Source organism: Sciurus vulgaris (assembly GCF_902686455.1).
Source record: "Sciurus vulgaris genome assembly, chromosome: 5".
Lineage (NCBI taxonomy): Eukaryota > Metazoa > Chordata > Mammalia > Rodentia > Sciuridae > Sciurus > Sciurus vulgaris.
The window spans coordinates 95,854,177-95,874,039 of NC_136465.1; the positions used below are offsets into that span (position 1 = coordinate 95,854,177).

Below are 19,863 nucleotides of genomic sequence, written 5' to 3' on the forward strand. Positions count from 1 at the left end.
GGCTTCTTGGCTCTGTGTGCATGTGAGACAGAGAGAGAGAGAGAGAGAGAGAGAGAGAGAGAGAGAGAGAGAGAAGAGAGAGAGACAGAGAGACAGAGAGAGACAGAGAGAGAGAGCACGCACATTTCGTGGAGTTCGAGGCTATAGCCAGCCTTAGAAGATGCCATGAAGGATAAAGTGGCAAAACCATACCTCACAGGGAAGCAGTGAGATAAAACAGGATTCTCAGACCTGTGATTTCCTTGAACTTGCTGAAAGTAAGACAGAAATAGTTTTGTCCAGAAGATGTTTGTCCTGAACCAAGCTTTATGGTAATGTACGTAAGCTATGACTACAGTATTACCCTGGGGTCAGGTGGAGCTTGCTTTGAACCCCATTTATGCTACTTACAGACTGTATGATCTGGGGCAAGTTGTCTAATCTGTCTCTGGCAAACAGGTATCATCAGCAAAACAGAGATGAAGAAACATTTCTACCACCGTGGGATGCTTGGAAGGATTAAACAAGATAGAATATAATTAAGTTAGTATAACATGTGCATAAGAGGCTCATAGAAAGCAGTAAATATTTACTGCATGATTTGTTGTCTTGCTAATTGTTCTTTCTGGCATAATGATGTTATAAAATACAGTTTTCTGTTTGGAGGAAAGTGACAAGAATCTCTTATATGGCACTGGGAATTGACCCAGGGATGCACTATCACTGAGTTACATCCCTGGTCCTTTCATTTTTTAAATTTTGAGACAGGGTCTTGCTAAGTTGACCAGGCTGACCTTGAATTTGTAATGCTCCCGCTTCAGTGCTGGAGTAAATAAGATTATAGGTGTGTGCCATCACATCAGGTCTGTGTCATCTTAGAAGAAAAAATTCTTCCTAGGAAATCTGACTGTTAGGCACGGTGGCTACTCAGGAGGCTGAAGCAGGAGGATTACAAGTTCAAGGCCAGCAAGGCAAGATTCTATCTCAAAGTTTTTGAAAAAGGGTTGAAGATGTAACTCAGTGGTAGCATACTTGTCTAGCATGTGCCAGGCTCTGGATTCAATCCCAGTACCACAAAAAACAAAAAACAAACAAACAACAACAAAAAACCACAAAAAAACAAAAACAACCCACCACCACCAACAAAACAACAAGAAAGAAATCCAGAAATCCTACATTCTTTTCCTTTCTTTCACTTATAGATAGCGATGATACAACCCTTTAACATATTATTTTGTATTCTACATTGACTCAGGGGTTCTACTAAAACTCATGATGAATGAAAAAAAGATAATATGAACATAGAATTACTAAATCCAATGTGGCATGGTTTGTTATTGTTTTGCATTTATTTTGTAGAACACAGAACTCAACAGAGCCACTTCCCAGCAGTCTTTCAATGACAACCCAATGAACTGTGACCATTAATTACCTTACTCAAATGGAAGATGGATAGACCTTTTGCTTTTCAGACCTCAAAGCAATGTATATTTGGCAGGGAATAGGAGTCACCCTTAAAATAATCCATTTTTCAGAGGTGACACATTTGTATTTATTCCAATTTGTAAATGTCTTCCATTTTGAAGGAAAATGTCAGGAAACTCTTTGGGAGATGTTTCGAAGTTTAATTAAAATTCAATCTGAAAGCATATCCCTTATGCATTGCGCTTGTAAGCATGAGCATGTTAGAAACTTACACAGAGATGTGAATGTTCTCATCCTGATCTTGGGTAGCTCTGGTTGGGAACTGTGTACATCTTCTGTCAAAATAGCAGTGTGCCTCTTTTGCACAACTGGGCCCTGTGGGTAACTTCTGTGCTGTGCATTCATAGGAAGAAAACCTGATATTTTAAATTCTCCTCCCTTCCTCTGGGAGGTTGATGTATACTCAACACAAACCCTTGCTTCTTATACTTATAGGGCTGGAAAAGTTCCTGTTAAGCTAGAGGCTGAAAAACAAAGGGCACTCTGGTGAAGTGCTGATAGCTTGGAGCGGTTGCTCTCAGAGCTTCCTGTTTTTGGAATAAGAGAAGGCTATGACAGGGGAGTCTGAAAATACCCCAAACTCTGACTCATCTCCGACCTCCAGCAGAGATTTCCTTTAGCTCTGCTTTTCAGTCCGTTGATCCAGAAACTGAAAGAACTTGAAAATTCTGTTCAATAAGAATCAATTGAGCACCTGCTATGCACTAATGCTGTTCTCTATATACTGGGTAGGGTATTCCTGCCCTTAAGAAGTATTCAACATGATTAGGGAAGCAACACTGGTGGCTTGGAAGGAATATACTTCTTTTAAGGCATTAACCCAGAATTCTTTAATTCCCTGAAATAATCCCATAGCTGTGGGAGTCACAGTTGATGTTTTCATTCTGCCTCTGAAGGTTCAGTTGAGTCTTGAGGAGTCACCATATGGCAACATTGCACTAACTATATCATAGGATCTTTCATAAAAATCTTGTGCTTTATACCTTCTGAGTTATTAAATGAAGGGAAGTGGCAAGTGCGTGGAATGTCTTTTCCCTTTCTTTGAAGAAGGAGTGATAGCAACTAGAAACACTTTCTACTCTTTCTACTAGCCCTATCAATAAAGTCCACACTGTTTACAGAAGACGAACACCCTGTGAACATTGTTTTCTGTCCACCACTGGTTCTGTTTTTCCATGAACTTTGTGGCCCAAGGGAAAAATAGCAGGAAACTGTAAGATAATTTAGAATTAAACTCTAGATTATCCAACAGTTAATATTCTGTGATGGTGTGTTAAATATTTTTACATGAGGCCATAACTTGAGTGCTGTAAGTATGAATGAGCATTTATTAAACCATATTTCAGTGTTTAATGAATTGACTATGAGATCAAATTGAAGTAAAACTTGACTTTATTCTTCCTGTTGGGTCCATTATATAGCATATAAGAGAGAACATTTTGAATTTTAGAAACATTCATTTCTTTTGTTGTTGTGCCATAAATATAGAAAGTTAAATAGCTGCCTTGCTCAACTGGCACTCAGAATAGGTAATGAAAAATTAGAACTGAATTCTCAACCATCAAAGTGTATGCTTATGCTTTCTCCCAAGAAACCCTTCAATTTCTCCATATTTCTTAGATTGACACTGCCTGCAATGCAAACTAATTTTTATAATAAGAAGGAAGATACCAATATTGACATTAAATATTTTCAGTACCGATAATAGCATTGATTTTGATTCTTCATGTAACTCTGAGGCTGGGCATGGTGCTACATACCTATAATCCCAGCAGTTCCAGAGGGTGAGGTAAGAGGATCACAACTTCAAAGACAGCCTCAGCAATTTAGCAAGATGCTGTCTCAAAAAAAAAAAAAAATTAAAAATTAAAAAGGGCCGGGGATGTAGCTCAGTGGTTAAACACCCCTGGGTTCAGTCCTCAATACCAAAATCCAAAGAAACAAAGAAACAAAACAGCAACTAAATATAGCTCTGAATATGTTAGTTATGTATGAGTAAGCTCTTTAACAAGAAAAAACAAAAGAAAAGAATACAGTTTTTGTACAAAAGTGTCACTACTTGTCTTTTGGAGATGGAGATGGCTTTACAATATCCACAAATATATTATGTGTCTAATTGAATACCAGATTTCTGTCTGAATAAAAGTTAAGGATGGTAATGGGTAGCAGACTGTATTTTCTTAATTCCAGAATACACAAATTTTCTTTATTTAAAGTGTCACTGCTTTATAATATTATTTAAGTCAGGGATAAGCTATAGTCACTTAGATTGTAATTTGCTAAGAATTTGTTTACATTTTTTTAACTTTATTTCAGGGATTTTTTTCATAGAAAATGACATTTTTTCCCAAAGTTTTTTTTTTTTTTTTCCTCCTTTCAATTTTCACTCCATTATCCTATAATTGTATTCTTTATCAGTGCTAGAGAACCAGGGCTTAACTACAGGCAATATTGATATCAGTAGAGCTCTGTTAAGCATCAACAACTATAAACCCATTCCCTCTTCCCCCTTTTTAGAATGGGCTACTTGTGAAGAAAAACATAAAAATGATTTGCACTTAAAGTTGAATCTGACGCTTCTTTGCCTTAATTTCCAAGTATTTATCAAGCTAGTGTCTGGAAAACATCTTTCATGTGAACAATTTAGAAGGATTTGATGCAGTCTTAAGATTTAGAGTTTCGAATGGAGTTTTGCATCATGTGGTTATATCTACCTTGTTGGTTTGTTTTGTTTTTGCAGTTGTGGGGATCAAACCCAGGGACTTGTGCATGCTAGGCAAATGCTCTACCACTGAGCACACCCCCCAATCCTTGGTTATATCTATTTTTTAGACACCTCAACTATCTTTTATACAGGCTCAATGTATCAAACTTAAAACTTCTGAGTTTCCTTGGGTGCAAAAATTATCTCCATCAAAATCATAGGTGAAACTCAGCACAAAATTATTTTATTTACCTACTAATACTGGTTTAAAATTCTAACTAAAAATGAGTCCTGTTTTGAATGCTATGGGGCTCAAGTGAAAATATGAATAAATTTAATCTTACAATTCTCCTCTCAGAAACATAATCCTAATTATAGTACACCTAAACTAATCTCTCCTTATGTGTTGCTTTTATTTATTTATTTATTTATTTATTTATTTATTTTTGCCTTGTAAAGATATACATGAAATTTTGGATCATTTAATAGTTTTTTGTTGCTACTAGTTGTTTCATGTGATCTACCATCAGAGTGAAAGAAAGTTTCGAAGCAGTCACATTTTAGTTCTTGCACACCTATTATGGTTTAGATATGAAGTGTCTCCTAAAAGCTCATGTGTGAGACAATGTAAGAAGGTTTAGAGGTGAAACGATTGAGTAATGAGAGCCTTAACCCAATCAGTGAACACACTCAGTTGAGTGTGACTATAGGTTGATTGGGTGTGACTGGAGGAGGTGGGTCACTGGGGTGTGCCTTTGGGGTATTATTTGGTGAGCTGAGTTTAGTCTTTCTCATCTTTTTAAAAAAAATATTTTTTAGTTTCGATGGACCTTTATTTTATTTATTTACAAACAGAGCTGAGAATCAAACCCAGTGCCTCACACATGCTAGGCAAGTGCTCTACCACTGAGCCACAACATCAGCCCCAGTCTCTCTCATCTTTCTGGTGTGATGTCTTAAGCTGCTTTCCTCCACCACACTCTTCTGCCATAATGTTCTGCCTCATGGTAGGCCCTGAGGAATGGAGTAGTCCATCTGTGAACTGAGAACTCTGAAACTGTGAACCCCCAAATAAACTTTTCCTCCTAAAATTGATCACAGCAACAAAAAAGCTGACTGAAGTAGTACCCCCTCAACATCTTATGACATTCAATAAGATATTTATAGACCAATAATAAAAATACTCCTATGTGCTTTCTTGATTCATAGGTTTTAAAAATTCTGACTTGTGTGTATGTGTTCTAAGTTGTAGAGAGTTAAAGCAAAAAGTTCTGTAGAAAGAAAGGGTTTTGTTTTCTCATTTGAGGGCAGAGGTAGGAACAACTAGGGTGATATTCACAATGGAGGAGGTGTTCCATCTGGCATTCCACCATGCTGTTTGCAACCAGAATTCTAGGAACCGCCAAGTTGCAGGAAAGCAGTCTCGTCTCTGAGGGCTCTTTGAGTCCAAATCCATCTCTCTTTTTTCTCTGCTAGGAATCCATACAAGACAGTATCTTAAGCTCTTTTATGCCTGTTATTGGTGTTACCAGGAACAGCAAGAGCTCTCAGATACAACTTCACAGTGATCAAAATGATCCAGCCTTAACGTCCCTGTTTCTCCATTTCACTTAGCTCTCATCAACCCTATGAATTTTTTAATCTTTGTTCTGTGTTCTCTATGTTTCTTACAACCCTCCTTGTCTTTACTTCAAATTGAACATACTTCATAAAACCATGTCTAGGTTGTTCAGCCATTCTGTCATTCAAACCGAAATAATGGACCAGAACATTTTAAGCAGTTTTTGAATTTTTTTTTTCTTTGTTGTAGATGGACACAATACCTTTGATTTATTTATTTATTTTTATGTGGTGCTGAGGAGTGAATCCAGTGCCTCACATGTGCTAGGCAAATGCACTACTCTGAGCCACAACTCCAACCCCTTTAAGCAGTTTTTAACTAAAAAAATAACATGGAAATGTTGGATTAAGTACCGATAAATATACTAAGTTTAAGACTGTATTCAGATGGACTTTTAAAAACCCAACTATGTCATGTGCCTTCCATTAGAAATCTTAAAGGATGTAATTCACATTCTGAGTCATGGTATAATTAGATTATATTTTTTAGGCATTCTTACAAATTAAAATACTGCTATTTTACATGCACAGAGGAAAATCAGTTTGGATAATTATATTTAGGCATTCATTAAAATCAACCACAAAATAAAGACACTTTATTGTGTCATTTATCAACATACTTGATATGTATATCTAAAGTGCATTATGTTACAAAAAATATAGAAATTCAGCAGCACCAAGATACATTTACAAAATAAATACATCAGTTGACAAAATAAATTATGGTAAATGTGATAATAATAATTGGATTAGCCTTGGCAAAAAAAGAAAAAATATTCACAATGACCAATGTGCAGTTTCATAGAGCAATGGGGGAGACAGTTTTATTCCAATGCATTTACAGTATTTACAGACAATAAATATTTCTAATACTTTCCACATGTTTACTATTACAAAATCCTGTAATATGTCCTTAGAAGGTTTCTGCCGAAAATTTCAATGCCTCCTGCAAAGAGAAGGAAAAGAAAGAAGAGGAAAAAAACTGGTTAATTTTCCTTGCAAATGGGAAGACATAAAATAAAGGAAATAAATTAAGAAACACAGAATCACAGTGAAAGAGATCTAGGAGACTTCTTGTAAATATCTCCTGTGGAAGGTACCTGTGATATCCACCTGTCCCTCCAGAGTCTCTGTTACAAGCTGGGTCTCACACAATTAAATGATCTATGTGCAGAAAGTAAAAAGAACCTGCATTTTTACTGACGCCCTGTCAGACAAAGGAAGACCCATGAAAAATTTCAAAGTCACCTGCTGGCAAGATTAGAAAAAGACAAATTAGAAAATTTGGAAATAAGGCTGGGTTGGGATATCCGTCCTCTCTACATAGTGCCTAGATGTTTATTCTCCAGTTACACCTGATGTAGTGACCCAGAGTTGGTTAATTTTGTTTAGACGTTCATTTGGCTCACTGAACTTTGGTAGAGTAGTGAAAGTGTGGGACTTTGGATAATCACTGGAAGGAACTGAAGTTAAACAGCGTGTTTACTTGATGACACCTAGCATTTCTTTAGCTGTCTTTAAACAATGATTTGTAAAACTGTTATTAGATTTTAGATTTCAAAGACAAAACTAAGAATTATTTGCCTCTCATTCTCTTTGTGTTTTGAATGGGTCTTGCATTAGAAATCAGGAAAGTTTATTTTAAATGAGAGAATACTTAAGAATAATTGATTAAAAAGTACAAAATATTAGTATTTCACATCACTGGGTCTATTTTATTATTCAGAATACATTATACCAACTATCACTGATACCTTTTCTGACATATCCAGATACTGTAATAAGAGTAGTTTAAGATGGGTTAGCAAAGTCTGCTTTTTCTTTCTCTTCTGTGTGTGGTCTACTTCCATGAACATGCATTTTTTTAATGGAAATAACCATAGATTGGGATTTGATTGTCTGTGTCATTTAATTAATGACCAGAGTTTTGGGTAGGGTTTTACACGGCAAAAGTGTATGGGTACAAGGCCTACAAAACAGAAAACACTTGACATTTTTGAAGTTTCATGTGCAGTTTAAAGAATGAAAAGCAAATTGAGCATTTATGGGGTTCTAATGTGTTCAGGAATTGACTTTTTCATCAATGATTTTAGTTGGAATGTTAGAATAGCTCCTAAATGCAGAGAAAAAAGTTTAAGATTAAAAATTTAATTTGTTGGTGGATGGGTGTTACGAATAAAACCAAAAAGATAATCTCAAAACAATAATTTGTGTACTGTACTGATCTGAAAACACATTTGTATTAAATGTTATAGTAAATTGAGGTAATATAATAATAATAATAATAATAAAAGCAAGGAGGAAATGAATGATATTTTGAACAAGTATTTTCTCAAAAAAGACAGACAAAAAAAAAAAAAAAAGACCCAGGAAACAATCTTCAAATAATTTTTCACCCTGTTTGACAAAGGCACATGTTGGAAAAGCCAAGTAAACATCTAACATGACCTAAAGTACATGTGTACATTTTTTTATATGTGTATATGATAATGTTTTTGAATTCCAGTTCTTTGGATGACTAAAATGCTTTTTATATTTTTCTAAAGCAATATTTACCAAATCAAAATAATATTCCAATAAGTGAGCCCTACTGTATCTGGTTATCTCCTTTGCAACATCAAAAATTTTAAATGCAATCGCCAAAATTTAAAGCTATATCTTTACCCCTGAATAATTCATGTGAGAGGAAACAGACAATTGTACCTCAGTAGGTTCTTTCGAAAAAAATACTGCATATGTCATAATAAAGCTCATGCCTGCCATCTCATCAGACCTCTCAGATCATCTTATAATAATGCAAAGAGACTAAAGAGAGGATATTAATAAAAGATGGGTCACTTATAAAACTTTTAAATAGTTTTTCCGAAAAGATTTTATTTGGATTACAAAATCTTGCACAGCCCCATACATCCTCACCAACACACTCCTAAATTCCCTCACTCTTCCCTGCACCTCTGTTGGGTTGTATTGGGAGAATGCAAACATCTGGTTGCCAAACAAACTATTCTTTCCAAAAGTGTCCCTCAAAAACAGGGAAGCAAAAGGAAAAGCAAAAACATCCTACTTCTTTCAGTCCTAGGTCTGCATTTGATTAGGCCACTGCCTGATTTTCACTAGACATAATTTAACCTAGGGGTAGCTCCAGGCCTAAGAAGTGATGAGTGTTGATTTTCATTAATTTTCCAGATACTTGAAAAGCACTGCAAATTTTAAATGAGCAAAATCCATAGAAAATGCTTACATTTGTTTTTATAGTTCTAACGTGTGTATATACATACACACACACATACATAAACACATATATACATTAAAACAATGAATAAAATAGGTTTCAGCAATAAACTGGGGTCCTTGCATAGTTGTAAGTATGTACAATTAGGATCATATCTTGAAATACACTGCACATGTGCAGTTAGTCAGGATCATAGGGTTTGATGCCCCTTAGATCTATTAGTATTTGCAGAATAGGTCATTCACTGTGCTAAAGATTTCTCTAGTGCCATTACCCATTGATTACTGAAGTTGTACACTTATTCAATGTAATTGCTATTTTATATGCAATTTAATAATGGATTTCTCAACTTAACTCAAAGAGAGACATGATGAACAGGTTCACACTCCCCTTTGAAACATCACTCTGTAATCCTATCTGTACCAGAGTCAAAGGACTGGAGAAGTAACAGGGACTCTTTAAATAATGAGATCATTAGTTGCATATGATGCGTTCTTGTGTTGTTTTCCTCTTTCTTTCAAACCCCACAGAAGTGCTGTACTGAAAAGTAAAGAAAAAAAACAAAAAAGGTCCTATCAATGGAAAAGCATGAATAGAGAAGTAGTGCTAATATAGCACTTGACCTAAGTGTGAGGCAACAGGGAAATCCTGTTCCAAGTACCAACTCAGGTTCTTTGATTGTAGAATGCTTTGGTTTTCTATTTTATAAAATGAAATGACTATTTATTCCTTATTTTCCCCTCACAGAATCATCTATTTATCATCTATCATCTATCTATCTATCTATCTATCTATCTATCTATCTATCTATCTATCTATCTATCTAATCTATCGTAACCAGAACTAGGTCTAAAAGCACCAAAACAACAAAATGTTGCACTTTATTGAGTGTTTATGACAGGCATTTAACCCATATAATCTCATTTAATCTTCGCCCAACTTTATATAAAGTTGGCACAATTATTTTCTTCATTTTACAGAAGACAAAAGTGAACCTTAGACTAAGTAACTTGTTTGAAGTTTTGAACTTCAATACATTCAGACCCCAAACCCGAGCCTATGTTATTCAACTCTAAAGTCCTTAAGTGTATTTACTACCTGGATTTGTGAGCTAAGGTTAAATGAGCCACTTAAATATGAAGTCTTATTATTCCTACTGCACTGTCCTGGAAAAATAATTTAAACTTGCCAATGGGCAAATAAATATATGAGAAAACATATCTTTCTTGAGCCAATACTTAAAAATTTTCAGAAGTCATTTCTTTTTCATGAGCTGGTAGAAACCAGAGTTGAATTTAATTAAACAAATTTAAAGCATGTGTTTAAAAATAACTTAATGTCTTTAAATTAAAATGAATTTAAAATTTAATTAAGTAAATTTAATTAAATCAAGTGTGAATGGCTCAGAATTGTTTATGGTAAGATGTTGTTCTGCAGTGTTTGTAGATAATATCAAAGCCTTCTATGTTCTTCCTTGAAGTAGAAAAAAAGTAAAATGTGAAAAACTGTCAAAAAGTTCATCAAGATGTGAAAGTGGGTGATTAAAAGCATTCTTCACCCCAGCAAATGATGAAGATGGTCACTAGTTCCTGAAGCTTGAGTAAAAAACAAAAAAAATTTTCAGTACTGGGGATTAAACCCAGGGCCTTGTGCTTGTAAGGAAAGCACTCTACCAACTGAGCTATATCCCCAGCCCTAAAAAACAAAATTTAATAGAGTGGTGTTGGGAGTGTGATGGTGGAGGAAGAGAAATGGGCTGTAAAATGTGTATTTAGAGGCAGGGTGAAGGGACATTGCTTTAAGGCAGAGGATATTCTGGCCTATCTTGGTTTTGTACTTTTTAAATTGTATAGTGATTGACAGAGGTAGAGAAAGGAAGGAAATTATAGGTTGGTCCAAGCCAGCGCCCATGGAGGATGGAAAACCCAGCAGGGCCACAAAGGAGAAGCCAGGGGCCAGAGAAGGCTGTTACCGTGAACTGAGCTCCATCGAAGCTGCGGAGATGTCAGAGAGGTGGTCCACGTCCAGCCCGCTCCCAGCCGCTCCCGAATTCAGCCAGGCAGAGCGAGTTCGCCGTTTTTTCTTTTCCTGTTCCTTACGTTTCCCAGGTTTGCCTTTCTTTTTCTTCCCAGGTGTCTTGAGTGGCTGCTCTTTGTAGGTCTCCACCTTGTTGGTTTCCTGAGTTAGGTATCTACCCTCATCATCAGACCCGAAGCGGACGGGATGGTTCTTGGTGTTGGGAGCAGGCTTGGAGTTCGGGGAAACCTCGGAGGTAGCTCTGATTTCCGCAGTGTGGATTTCTGCAATCAGGTGGTGAAGGAAGAACCGGCGTCGTAAGTCTTGGATGGACTTCCCCTTGTCATGGAGGAGCTGATGCTCAGACACGGCTCTTTTGCTGTCAGAGGAACAGAAGAACAGGAGGGGAAGAAGAGGGTTAAGTCGTAGTTGCTGGTAGAGACAACGCAGATGTGAGCAAATCCCTGTAGTTTTCAAGATGGTCTTCTACAGGACACAAGCTAGGGAGTGGCCAGTGGGCTGAGCAGGGAAGGGGACAGGATGGGAAAGCCAGCCTTCGGGAGGCAGCAGCTTCCAGTCCCAGGGCTGCTCACTAGGTCTGTGGCCTTGGTGAGAACAGGGGCATTCTTGGACCTCATCTTTTTAAAAGGAAGGGGTTAGATTCAGAGGTTTTCTATCTCCTTTCCCAATTCAAAATGCTGTGATTCAGTTATGCTCAGAAATGTACAGAAACCACTAAGCTTCTTTCACATTTTTCAGAGTTCTGTTGGGGAAATAAATCATGACGTCCTAGTCTGGGAAATAAAAAGAAAGTTGCTTTTACCTGAGCACTCTCCTAAACTTTTATCTATCAGCCCCTAACCCTCCCTCACTCTTTCACACCACACACACACACACACACTGAGTTGCACTATTAAGGAAACAATCTAGGAAACCATGTAACAGGCTGAATTTTAAGATTTTAACTGACCAGCAACCTGTAACTATAGGCAGAGAGAGAGACAGAGAGAGAGAAAGTTTTTTCCATAAAATAGTAGCAGTAGGTTGCCTTCTGTTGTGTTTCCTTGTATTTGTTTAAGTGAGATCATTCTATTTTTTCTGTGCTTCAAGTTTTTTTAATTTAAAATTTCAGAGGGCATCATCTTTGGTAGTTGAGAAGTTCACTTTTCTATGTAATTTCTCTTAATATATCTCTGGGAACAACTGTGATTTTCTATTTAAATAATAGTCTGATGAAAATATAGTGGAAAAGAATCAACTAATCATCATTTCTTTTAGATGACACCCTGACTCTTGCCTAGATATCCTCCTTTTTTATTCTGTGTGTGCATTATGAATTATTTTAAGGATTACATGCATTAGCCATGCCTGCTTCAACTCAGTCTTACCTAACTCCACTTTCTACCATTGGAACAGCTCTCCAAACTTGCTCATCTTTATGAATATCTGAGAGTATTTCGCAGGGTTACATCTCATGTATTCATGCTTCCCTGACACAACGGTGTCTGGGTTCCTTGTAACCCTGGTAGGGTTCCACCAACTCCTCAGGGAAATATGGGAATAATAAATAGCATTTTTATCCCCATTTTACAGATGGGGAAATGAGATGCAGGAATGAAATGATTTGCTCTAGTTCAAAATAAAAACTGGCATAGCCAGGGTTCTAAAAACTAGGTCTTCTGATTCTAAAAGTAAATTTTCAATGTACTTAACCCTTTCGCCTGCCAAAGCTGAAGCCAAAGTCATGACAGGGGACAGGGTATTAAAGTTCCTCCAAAATGGACAGATCAGGCAGAAATGTATCGGTTTCCTTGACCAAATGCTCCCACAGTCCATTTGCATCTCCAAAATAAGGAAGAGTTTGGTTTATCTTTGGGGGAATGAGTCAAAGAAGAGAGCAAGAGATGAAAATTCAGTCATTTCTCTGGCCCTTGTAGCTTGAGTGCCAGCTTCCTTCTAGTATTTTAGTGTGTGCACTGACTTGAAGTCATGTAGCTTGTTCAAAAAAGACATGACTTAACGGAAAGGAATTTAACAGGAGCCTGGTTTAAATGAGGCATGAAGGAGTCTCTCCTTTTCTGAAGGTGCCACATGTGACTAGATTAAAATTCACTTACTCTGTGGCAATATTTAGTATTCTGGAAACTTTTAATAATCTACAAATTTGAGGTCTGGGCACAATATTTATATCCTCTAATAACATTTTAAAAGAATAGTTCTGACATAATTACATTTTGTAAGCACTGTAGTTTAATAATATCTTTTACTAAAATGTCATATTAAAAAGAAATTCTTAACCAGTGATAGTTGGTAGTATTGAGGAATTTTCATTTCATTTCTCAATTCCTGGCTGATACCTTTTCTCATCTGCATTGCTCTCCAAATCTATTACACATCTCATTGTAGTTTAATGCTAAGCCAAAACTTTTAATAGTCAGTCTGTTCAAATCAAGCCACCATTGCTCATGCCCCCTCTGACTGGCATATATGCCTGTCATCTTGGCCAGCCTGTCAACTGTGAGTCACAGTGCCTTCCCAAGTTAAAAACTGCACTTTCCCATGGGAAATGCAGTGATCATTCCATCCATTTTATGAAAAGCATACAATATGGCACAACTTTGTCCAGTTTAGAATAGTACATCTTTGTGAGATACAATGCTTTATCTGCCTGTTAAACTGTTAGTATGTTAGAAAATGCAAATTTTCTTAAATGCTAAATCTGAAATGCTGTTAGACAAGTTATTTAGTATTTCAAAGACTTCCTCCCTTAAAATATTTGTAAAGCACACATCCCTGGGAAATTGCATTGAAGTATCAGGAATACTGTGATCTCTTTATCATCAACAGGGAATAAGGTCCATGAAATATTTCCTTCATTTACAAAATAAGGCATAAATTGACACAGGGATAAATGACATGTACAAACTAGATATATCTAGGTGGTGAGTGAAACATTCAAATTTAGGAGGTTTTCAATTTAGATAACTGAAATATTTAAATTGTAAATATGGTATCAATAATAGTTTGTTATTTAATATGTGTATAAAGATTACATAGCCTGGTGGTTCACATGGCATTTATTACATACCTAAGCCCCAACATGGAAAAATAAGTCTTAGGCTCTATGATCTCCTTTGACTATGGTTAAAAAAAAAAAAAAAAAAAAAAAAAAAAAAAAACTAAAAATTTGGGGAAAATGCTTAAGACAGATAACTCTAAATTTAGTCAAAACATAGCTGTTCTGCTTTAAAGAAAATCACTCTCAGAGGAATTTTCAGGGAGACAGATTAAATTTCTAAGGAACTATCAAGGAACAGAGGGAATAAACAGTAATGGAAATTCCTCTTTCAGCACAGGAAGAAGCAGCATGCTTGTGCTGATGTGAGGCTCCTAAGTAAGGACTCTGAATTTAAGGAGAAAAGTTCTGTGGTACATGGAGGAGACAGGGTTAGGGTGTTAGAGTTAAGATGATTCACCAGAAGTCCCTTCCAACCCATATGACTCAGTTGAAAGTTATGCTTTTCATTAAGTGGAGTAGACCCAGTCTGGCTCCCAAGCAAATCAGTCAATGATGCTTTAAGTTTCTCAATCTTGTTGGGGTTCCCTCTCTAACTTTAAACACAGAGGTAGTCATTTGCCAAGCCATGTTCATCCACACAAGTTCCTCCATAGATTCCACTTCCCAGTCTTCAACCTGATCATATTCTAGCCCCATTGATTAGGATCTTTTGGACTAATAGGTCTGACAGATTCACAACTTGTAATTGCCTCCTTTGCATACTTTAGGAAGTGTTGTTAAAGTAATTTTCTCTCTTAAAAGTTAACCTAGTTTAAGAAAATCTGTACTTCAAAGCAGTTCCCCTAATGCATGGTGTAAAAATTGGAGAGTAATATGGTTTGATTACATGTTAAAATTTCTTTCAAAAAGCTAGCTTGATTTTTGTGTAATAGTAGATTAATGTTTTGTCTAGCACAACAAAATTACTGTTACTTGGCAGTAATGTAAAAATAATGACTTGTTTTTTTTAAAGTCCATTTGGCCATAATAATTTGATGAAACATCTTCATCTACTGATGATTTCAGCTTCCATGAAAAACCATGGTTGTAATGTGATGATCTACTAGCCATTAACTATGAGAATGTTCTGTGGTAGTTTTATAACCATCTGCTGAGTGTGAGTGTTTAACTACAATATTGTATTTCACCCACAAACAAAACTATAACAGAGTCTCTGGCTGCTAAATGGTTTCTGTATATATTGCAAGGTGCAACAAAGAAAGAGTTAAAAATAGTCGTTAGGACAACCTAGCCCGTTTTGTTTTTCTGTAGTTGTGAACTTAATCATGATCTATTTACTGTTTCTCAAAAGAGAAAATAGATAGTTCTTAAACAATTCTAAAGAAAAATTGGCTAGTTCCAAGACAGTACTTCTTAGCCAAAGAAATGTATGTAAGTACACTTTAAAAAATAAGTCTTCATCTATATGTATATTTGAATGTTAAATAGTTGAATTTAACACAAGTCCCAAAATAAGCAAAAAGTCTGAAGACAATTTTCAGAAATACATCAGCAAAACATTGATTTGAAGAACACAATGCAGCTTTATCTTCAGTACAATGTTCTACACAATTTGCCTTAGGAGATTCATAATAGATTTTCATATTGGTGCCAAGGTCAGACATGTCTAAAGTAATTTCATTTCAGAATTTTCTGCTTTAATAATAATAGACCAAGGGCACATATAAAACAGTTGCCTGTTTGTATACCCTCAGGAATTTATAAGGAAGCACCACAAACTTGATTGTGATATTAGATATTGCAATTTTTATTGTTAAATATAAAAGTTCTCCTTAATTCCTTCTCCAGAGACAAAGTTCTCTCAGTTCTTAAACTGTATGGATTTCCCATTCTGAACATGGAGACTGCAGCTTGAAGATCACCCAAACATGGTATTAGACACATTAATGAACTGCTAGGTCCAATAGATTAGATTGTGTGACTCTACTACTCTTTCAACTTTCAGCCATATACTTACTGATAATTCTCTGATGTGCTTGGATGTATGAATATTTCTAAGTCAAAGTGAATCCTTAAGAGAATCGCCCAATGAGACCACCAAAATACAAGTTTTCAAAGAACTATTACAAACAATTCAAGAAAAAGAGCTTTCAGACCTAATGAAAAGTTGCCTACTCATTGGTAATCAAGCACTCTGCATTCTTGAACAGTATCAATACTATGTTGGAAGTGTGCCACCGAAAAGTTGTTACTACTTTATATATAATATGCCTTCATTATGTAATATGGTCCTCATTATATGCTAATTATGTCATTCATAATAAAATTAGATGTACGGTTTTTGCTTTTCACATACAAACTGCCACCACCATTCAGTACAAGCGCACAGACACATGTCCCCCGGATCCCTCGGCTTCCTCTAAGTTTTCAAACCCTTTCGTGGTTCCCAGTCCTTTTCTTTCACTACAGGCAGCGATCTTTCCTTAGAGGAAATTCTCTAAATTCTCCACCTTATGGAAACACACATCAAATCTGTCTCTTGCCTAGCTCTCCTTGCGGTACAACCAGCTCTCCTGTGAGGTTGAATACCCAGGTTCAGCCCCGTGCAGGTAGCCAGATGATCCCTCGCTCTAACCGGGCGCGAATGCATGGTGACCGCTGGAGCCCTCGGCAGCGCCCAGCCTGGCAGCTTCTGCAACTGGCCTCCCTAACCCGGCGCTTTAGGGAGGATGGGGGCACTTACAGCCGGCGGCCGAGCCCCTCCACCGAACGCCCGCAGGTAGGGCACCGAGCAGCTGAGAAGGACACCGCGACGCTCCACTGCTGAACCAGTCTCCGCAGCATCGTATCCTCTAGCGCTCGGGACCTGCAATAGAGTGGAAAGGACCCGAAAGGTCAGTCCCGGTCTCTTCATCTCCCCTCTCTACTTCCGCTCCTCATTTAGCCCGTTCTCATATCCTCTTCTTCAGCATCAAGGGCATCTCCCAAGTTACAAAGACGAAAAAGAAAAAGAAGAAGAAGAAAAAAAGGATTATAAAAAAGAACTTTCTTGGGAGCTTTCAAACACTTACTATTTAGGAATCAGCTACTCCAACTGTGCTTTCTTCCAACTCACACAGCAAAAAGGGACCAAAAGGAAAGGAGGGAAAAAAACCAAAACAAAACAAGAAACCAGAGACGCTTCCTCTGAAATAATAGCGAAAATGAAATGGTTTATATATGCATCTATGATGAGTAGTGTGTTTACACGTCTCCCATAGCAATGTCTAATTAATCTGGCCAGCCGTTTTCTTGGGTTCGTGGAGCAGGGCAAACCACCCTCCTGAAAGAAGAAAGTTTCCCCCCTGAAGTCAGCTTCTTTGCGAACCAGGCCCCTCTGGTTCTAGAGCCACTTGTAGCGAGACCCACATATATATACATAGCTGTCTGTCTACCTCCTCTGGTGGGCTGGTTGCTTCCGGAAAGTTGATTCCACACACCCTGAGAACAAGTTTCAAGTGCGTGTGTCGTCGACAGGGAGGGCCAGGTGGCAGCCAGGGCGGGTTAATAGCGGCGCGGAGGGGCGGCGGCGGCCGGAGCAGCAGGGCTGAAGTGGCCCCGCTTCACGGGCGGGGGAGGCATGCTGGCCGGGCGGCGCAGGTTGGAGTCGAGTTGAAAGCCCGCAGAGGAATGTTCACACGCTCCGAGGCAAACCTGCCAGAGAAGTGAGCGAGTCGCAAAGAGGTGGCGCCCTAGGAACGCGCGCGGGGCAAGCGAGGGCGCGGGCGGGCTCGCGGGGGGCGGGGGCGGCGACGCGCGGGCCGGAGCGAGCGGAGGGGAGCCCGGATCCCTGAACGCTCAGAGCTACCTCCGCCCGCCCTGCCGCCCCCAGCACTGCCCGGAGCCCTGCCGAGCCCCACCACGGAGCCCCGGAGCCCAGCTTCGGGCAGCACCATCCCCCGGCCCGGGGGCGTGGGCGGATCCGCTTGCTTCCTCCCGGCCGGGCTGGCTCCAGCCCGCGCTGCGAATCCCCGAGCCGAGGTTCCCGGAGGCGAGCGTACGGCCCTGGGCAGCCGGCAGTCTCCCGTGCGCGGGCTAGATGCGCGGGCGTGGAGGACCGCCAAGGGCAGACGGCTGCTGAGGAGGCCAAGGAGCGGGAGCCGAGGACCGCGGGCGTTGGCCTGCGATTCTAAGGAGTCCTAAGCTCGCCTAGAAGCTCGGGTGTTTAGATGGGAACCCTCCTCCTAGACTCTTTCCTGAGTCAAGCAGAGTGGGGAGCATCGGCTGGGAAGGGGGGATCTTTCCCGTAGAAGAGCAAAAAACAGTTTCAAACTTCAGGTCGAGATTGCCTTTCTTGCTGTTTGAGAACAGCTGGGGACATCTGGAGCCTGTCCAAGAACGCCTGCGCAAAAGAATGGAGACCCCCTTTTGAATTGCAGAGGGGGACCTGGAGTGCGCCCACGGTCTTTTCACCCACCGGCAGGAGTCGGACCTACCCTTTCTTCGATACCCTACTCTGTGCCCCTTCCCCCACCCCATGTCCCCTGTTACAGATTATAGGATGACTGTCTCCGAGCTGCTTCAGCGGGCAGATGCAGAGTAACTATTGGCTATATGCTGCTGTACCTCAGACACGCAAAGGAAAAGCGGGGGGTTCTTCCAAAAGCTATTGGGCGGGGAAGGAAGACTGCTCTGAATTACTGGATAGTACCGGTTGGAAGGATTGCAGCGGGCGTGGATACTAGCCCACTGGTTCCTCTATCTTTCTGAAATGTACTCTAGTGCTTGGAACCATTCAAGAGATATTTGTCTTCTAGACATTACTGCTGGTAGGTTTCATTACTCTCTAGAGCGCAAGTGGGATTCAGAGATTTGAGATACTTAAATCTGACTTCTATCAAGCCTAGTTGTCAGGGCTAATGCTCCAGGGATTTTTACCTAGGGTGGGTGAAATAGCGCCCTCTCACCGACCCTCGTTCATCTCACTCTTTCCCCCTCCGTAATCTCAACTAGCTAGCAGTTAAACTTGCTTGATTAGTTTGGATGAGGATACCTTTTCCTCAGCTCCTATCTCCCTCAGTTATTACTTTAAGTTTCATACTTTAAAGAAACTTGGCTTCCTCCCACCTTAAAAAAATCTGGGAATTTCCACGACTTCCCTTGAACATTTAAAAAATCTCTCAATATTAGACCGTTTGCATGGCATGAAAGGACAAAGTATCAGCACCCAGAAATGTCAACCTCTGAACCGCTAACACTTGCTGATTTATAAAAATTCTTTCCAAAAAGACGCAGGCTAGGAGCCTTAATGTAATGGTTAGCTCTGAAAGGGGGAAATCTGTAAGAAAAAAAGTAAATCACAAATGAGCCATTTAATACTTGCAACTTGTTTAACATTAAAATGATAATATTTGGCTTCCACAATAAAAAAAAATTCAGAAAATACTTGCCAAGTTTCAAACTACTCAGGCTTTGAAAAGTCAACCCTCCCCCAATAAAAGCTTAAAACAAAAATCAGATTCAAATATTAAATCACTGTATATTGTAAATAAATTCATTATGCTCTCAGAACATTTACAAGCTGAGGTTGGCGTCAATAGACTGCTTTGATTTATGGTTGCTTTTCTACTAATTAAACAAATTGACCCCCTTCCCCTTCCTTTCTCCCACCTCCCCTTTTCTGGTGTTAATGGCAAAACATCTATCAAATATTTTAGAATTTCCTCTCCTCCACAAAAAAGCGAAAATATAGACACAGGAAAAATAAATAGTCTTATATACTTGGAATACCAAGTTTCCTCATAATTTATTACTTCACCTTTTCCTTGA

General features: G+C 38.6%; 1 protein-coding gene across 1 annotated transcript; it reads right to left on the reverse strand.

Annotated features, from left to right (window-relative positions):
* Nucleotides 1-6,319: 6,319 nt before the first annotated feature.
* On the reverse strand, nt 6,320-17,770 carry LOC306661479 (parathyroid hormone-related protein-like). Its single transcript, XM_079140468.1, has 4 exons — nt 17,490-17,770; nt 16,799-16,921; nt 10,993-11,415; nt 6,320-6,734 (listed from the first exon to the last, which is right to left on the reverse strand). The coding sequence occupies exons 2-4, from the start codon at nt 16,897-16,899 to the stop codon at nt 6,725-6,727; spliced, it is 534 nt and encodes a 177-aa protein (XP_078996594.1). The 5' UTR covers nt 16,900-16,921; nt 17,490-17,770; the 3' UTR covers nt 6,320-6,724.
* Nucleotides 17,771-19,863: the final 2,093 nt, after the last annotated feature.